Source organism: Diabrotica virgifera, chromosome 7, assembly GCF_917563875.1.
Source record: "Diabrotica virgifera virgifera chromosome 7, PGI_DIABVI_V3a".
In the NCBI taxonomy this organism is placed as follows: Eukaryota; Metazoa; Arthropoda; class Insecta; order Coleoptera; family Chrysomelidae; genus Diabrotica; species Diabrotica virgifera.
The window spans coordinates 234,776,864-234,782,739 of NC_065449.1; the positions used below are offsets into that span (position 1 = coordinate 234,776,864).

General features: G+C 35.1%; 1 protein-coding gene across 1 annotated transcript in view; it reads left to right on the forward strand.

The window, feature by feature from the left end:
* Nucleotides 1-913, forward strand: part of LOC114325692 (uncharacterized) — a 357,661-nt gene extending 356,748 nt beyond the window's left edge. Inside the window, exon 5 of the mRNA XM_050657110.1 lies at nt 52-913. Coding sequence (XP_050513067.1) covers nt 52-854 — 803 coding nt within the window. The 3' untranslated portion in view covers nt 855-913. The remainder of the gene's footprint in view (nt 1-51) is intronic.
* Nucleotides 914-5,876: the final 4,963 nt, after the last annotated feature.

Sequence of the window (5,876 nt, forward strand, 5' to 3'; positions counted from 1 at the left end):
TGTACTCAAGTAAGACTTTTTAACATTGAAATTCTTTTTTATACATTTTAGGTTACAAGAATCTGGATAGGCATGTTGGATTTGATTTGGAGACCTCCAAAATGATTTTGAAAGATTTGGCAATGTTCCATGGCGTACCGTTAGCAATGAGGCTTTTAGAACCTGAAGAATTTAGAAATTTAACTAAAGACTTGAAACTTCCATTTCCGGACGAACCACCGAAAGACAAAGAAGGAAAACCAGGGCCACCAGATCAACCGATTTTTAACATATTGATAAAAATATTCAATGACAATGGGCAAGAAAACGTAGCTGCCAAGTTTAGTAAAATGATTGAATACCACAAAGAAAAAATGACAGGGCATAAAAAGAATGAGAGACCAGTTAGTGCTTTTTCTACAATAATACACCATGATATGTGGCTCAATAATACAATGCAAAAGATTGTAAATGGAGTTACAGTTAAAAATAAGTTTTGCGATTTCCAAATGTGTGAAGTCAATTCTCCTACGATCGATCTAATGCTCTTCCTTTTTAGCAGTGTAGAATTACGCTGTCTTGAAAATAATGTAGATAACTTAATCAAATTCTATCACGAAGAACTTGTAAATATATTGAAAAAACTAAACGTATACAGCGAAGAATATTGTTATAAAAAACTTTTGGAAGAGTTTAGGAATAATTGTCAAGAAGGTATGTTCCAGGCATTAATGATGATACCCACAATTATTTTTAGTGACAAAGGAAAGATATTTAAGCTTGGATCACCGATGGCAGTTGAAGATGTACCTCCGATGGCGCTTAAAAAACTCATTCTCATGTGTGAAGAAGCTGCTGACAGAGATTGGTTTTAACGTTAGTTTTTATTTTTTTTTTAATAAATTATTATAAATAAATAATTTAATTAAGGTATTATGAATGTTTTTTTTTTTCTCTGATTCTGGCTTTGGTTTAGAACTAGAACCTTTAGCCACGTAATTGTATAACTTATCACTAAGTCAGGGGAGTAATGTGTAGTGTGTGTGTTGAGTAAGTGTCTTGTTACTTTGCAAAGTCGACGTCATTGTCTTTGCGAAGAGACGCTAATTGTTTCCGAACGTCTGCGGTCCCTCCGGTGAGTTGAATGTTTTTTAGTTTATATAAAAATTATTGGTACAATTTCAATAGTACTATTTCACTTTTTTCCATGTTTTTCTCCGGTCTTGAATCTGTTTTTCTGTCATATATTTTGGCACATTCTCATAACTTTGATTGCCTCCTTTGCCTACTGGAAAGTGGTGGGTGGATTTAGTATCTCAGTAAAGAAATGACGAGAAAACACCAGAATACCAGCGTAATCTAATAAGTAGAACTAAATCACCTGCAGCAAAATCAATGCTAGAAACTAAAAAAAAGGAAATATGATCAATGGTTTGTTGAAGAATCAGATGAAGCACATATAATATATTTGACTGGATGAACTAGAGAAAGAAACTTGGTATCTAAATACAAAAGGCGAATAGCTAAAACTCTACAGATCAACAAGCGACACATATAAACACACAATGGATACGAAAATAAACTTTAGAGAAGAAAAAACAGCAAACTCAAATAAATTTATCAAACAAATGAAGAGCTACAAATCAAATACTAATCTGTGCAAGAATAAAAATGCCGAAATTATCATAAATACTAAATGTATCGCAGTACTGACATACGTAGCTGAGACAAGGGCCATGACAACAAAGACCAAACAAATAATGAGAACAACAGAGATGACAACCTTAAGATCTATAAGAGGTATCACACTCAGAGATAGAATACGAAACGAAGACACATTGAGAGAGCTAGTCGTTCAAGACGTAGTGAGATGGACAAGAGCACGACGATGCATGTGAAGATACCACGTAGATCGGATGGACCCTGATCGTATGGTGAAATGGGCGAAGACACAGAAGCCCAACATAAAGCGATTCATAGGAAGATCCAAAAGAACGATGGTACGAGAAAAACGAGAGCTGGATCTCTGGATCGCAGCAGAGACTGTAACGGAAGAAACAGCACATAGTCTTATTAAAAGAAGAAGAAGGAGAAGAGAAGACTACATAAATCAAAGAAACTTTAAAACTATCATGAACTTTAGAATAGCTCAAGTCAGGAGAAAAACACTAAAGGAAAGAATGTATGACGTCATCCATAGAATATAGAAACAATATCAAATGACAAAAGTGTAACAAAAGTATCATCTACCCAGTCCATAAAAAGGGCGACAAACTCACCTGTCAAAACTATAGAGGAATCTCCTTGTTGTGTTGTGGATATAAAATATTTACCAGATTACTTAACCATAGACGACAACCACTAGCAGAGAAGATCGGCTGAGTATATCGGGCAGGAGTTAGATAAGGAAAATCAAACATGGACCAACTATACAAGATTAAGCAAGTTTTAAGCAAGGTCTGCTTAAAATGTCTATATTATCTATTTTGGTCGAGTTTAAACAAGCTTATGACTCAATAAATAGGGTATTCTTCTTTAAGTTCCATCTTCTATCGAAGGTTAGAAATGCAATGCGGACCATGTTGACTGCCGCTCTAAATAGCTCTGCACTGCTACATTCGAACTATTCCCGTAAGTTCTTAAGCCAGGATGTTCTTCGTCTTGCCACATTTCGCTTTCCTCGGATTTTTCCTTGCATAATAAGTTGTAATAATGAGTATTTTTGCCATTTCATCACATGTCCCAAGTTCTCAAGTTTTCGTCTTTTGATAGTTAGTATTATTTCCGGTTGATTTCCTATCCTTCTAGTTACTTCCACGTTCGACATTCTTTTAATCCATGATATTAGTAGGATTCTTCTGTAACACCAAAATTCAAAGGCGGCCAACTTATTCTAATGAATTTGTTTCAATGTCCACGCTTCCAAGCCATAAAGAAGAGTAGAGAACACGTAACATCGAAGCATCCTTAGGTGTAGTTCTAACCTTATATCCCGACAACAAAAAAACTTTTTAAGTTTAATGAATTATGCACGTGCTATTTAGATTTAGATACGTGTCTTAATTTCTTTGGTTTCGTCTACATTTGATGTTATCCATGTTCCTAAGTATTTGTAGTTATCCACACTCTCAATTACAGTTTCTTCAATAGTTAATTTGCGATATTTGCGTGTGCTGATTTAGCTATGATCATGCATTTAGTTTTCTTTAAATTTATCTTCAGTCCGTACTCACGATAGCGTTCATTAAGGCGTTGCGTTACGTTCTGTAAATCATTGTTGTTATCCGTTATTATTACTGTATCGTCTGCAAAACGTAAGTTGTTCAAAACTTCTCCATTGATAGATATACCTTCTATTGAATCTGAGAGCGCTTCTTAAACTACCGCTTCACTGTAGACATTGAAAAGTAGTGGAGACAGCACGCAACCCTAAAGGACTTCTCTTTGTATTTTGATATCTTGGGTGTCCTGGTTGTCAACTCTTACCTTGGCAGTTTGATTCCAATATATATTAGATATTATTTTCATATCACGACTGTCAATATTTTTGCTTTTTAATAAATATCTACAAGCTTTTTATGCTGAACTTTATCAAATGCCTTTTCAAAGTCTACAAAACATAAGTACATATCCTGATTCATGTCCATGCATCTCTGGGCCAGCAAATTCAAGCCGAACAAAGCATCTCGTGTGCTCATACCATTTCTAAAGCCAAATTGTGTGTCACTGATTTCATATTCGAGAGTTTTAACAATTCTGCTGTGTATTATTGCTGTGTATCAAAAATGTTTTAAGTGTGTGACTCATTAAAGATATTGTTCTGTGATCCGAGCAGGTTGTTGCACTTGGCTTTTTGGGAATTGCTACAAAGGTCGATTGCAGTCATTGTCTGGGGATTGTGGCAGTCTGACATATTAGATTAAAGAGTTAAAACATTACATCAATACCATCTTCATCAATAAGTTATAATAATTCGATGGTCCAGTAGCTTTACCCTCTTTCGTGTTTTTATTGGCGTAGATGACTTCTTCTCTTAATATTGGTGGTCCCGTATCCTCTGTGATTTCTAATGACAGTTCTTCTCTTTCATCATTAAATAGTTGTTGGATGTAATTGGTCCAGTGACACAATATCTCCTTCACGTCAGTAATAATATCCCCTTTATCATTTTTAAGGGTATTCGTTCTTGTGCTTTTTCTAGAACCTGCCATTTCTTTGATTTTTTTTGTGCAAATTAAAGCTGTCATACTTTTTATCCAGGTCTTCTATTTCTTTGCCTCTTTTGCCTCTCGAATTTTCTTTCTGATGTTTCTCTGAATTTTTTGTATTTATTCGGGTCTTTTGTTTTTTGTTTTCTTTATTTTTCCATAAGTTCAAGAATTTCTACTGTCATCCAAGTTTTGTTATTTCTCCAAGTTTACCCAATAAATAGGGTACATTTTTATAGAAACTATTAAGTGAATTTGAAATATCGTCCAACCTACATAGTTATGCTCATCCCAATGACAATAACTGAAACAGTGGCTCAGATATAACGTAATATGACACATACATTTCAAATAACATTAAGGGTTAAAATAGAGTGATGGTCTTCACCTTGTTTAATTAAGCATTGGAATACGTAGTTAGAAAACACAATACACTTATCAATAAATCAGTCTAACTGGCAGCATGTGCAGATTATATGAATATCTTGAGCAGAGCCAAAGCAACGGACAAGAATACGTATACAGTAGGAAAAATGAAAGAATACCCATGAACGAACATATAAAACACGCTTTATTTTTCCGTCACCGTGTCACACAAAAACTTGGCCAGAGCAAGTACATGTAATAATAATTATTGTTACATGTACTTGCACTGGACAATTTTCTTTGTGACACAATGACAGGAAAGTGCAGCGTGTTTTATTTGTTTGTTCATGGGTATTCTTTCATTTTTCCTAATGTCCTAACTTAACCATTTAACTTCACTTAACTTTTTCAGCATTGCTATTGTCAATACTATTGGATGGAGCGGAGATCTGGACGCTCAGTGTATAACGCTAATAAACAAGTTAGAAGCCTTTGAACTCTGGCTTTATAGAAGTATCTTAAAAATAGCTTGGACAACCCACACCACCAACCAAAATATCCTGAGGAGAATAATAGGTACAGATAGGAATCTGATAAAGATCATCAAAGTTAGAAAAGTTAGCCACTTGCTCATGGGCGCCCATATAAAAATTTTCAGGGGGGGGGGGCAGACGTAAAGATGTTGCACATTATATTTTGTGTACTCTGGATAACCATATAGTTAACAGCACCCGAAAAGCCAGGGGGTGGGGCACGCCCCCCCCCCGCCCAGGGGTATGGGCATCCATGCACTTCCTACTTGGGACACATAATGAGAAACGAAAAGTACCGCCTCGCGCAACTGATCACCCAGGGGAAGATTGAAGAAAAAACGGGTCCCGGTAGGCGCCAGATTTCATTAAAAAATATTAAAGACTGGACCGGCCTTGATTCAACATCCTTGTTTAGAACTGCATTAGACAGAGCATATTTGCTAGTGTAATCGATAAGCTCCACTACAGGAGGAAGCACCACAAAAAAAAGAACTATATATGTTATACAGCCAACTCCCGAAAACGTGATAAAAAATTATGACGCATTTATTAGCATCTTTTCGCATTTATTAAACATTCACATGCATTTTTCAAGGTTTTTTAAAAACTTATCTTCTATTATGGTTCCTTGAATGCTTAATCATTCACATGCATTTTTCAAGGTTTTTTAAACACTTATCTTCTATTATTATGGTTCTCAATGCTTAAAATTTCTAAAACCTTATCTGTGTCTTACTTTTGATAAAATAAGTATATTTGAAATGAGATTAATAATTATTATAATATTTTG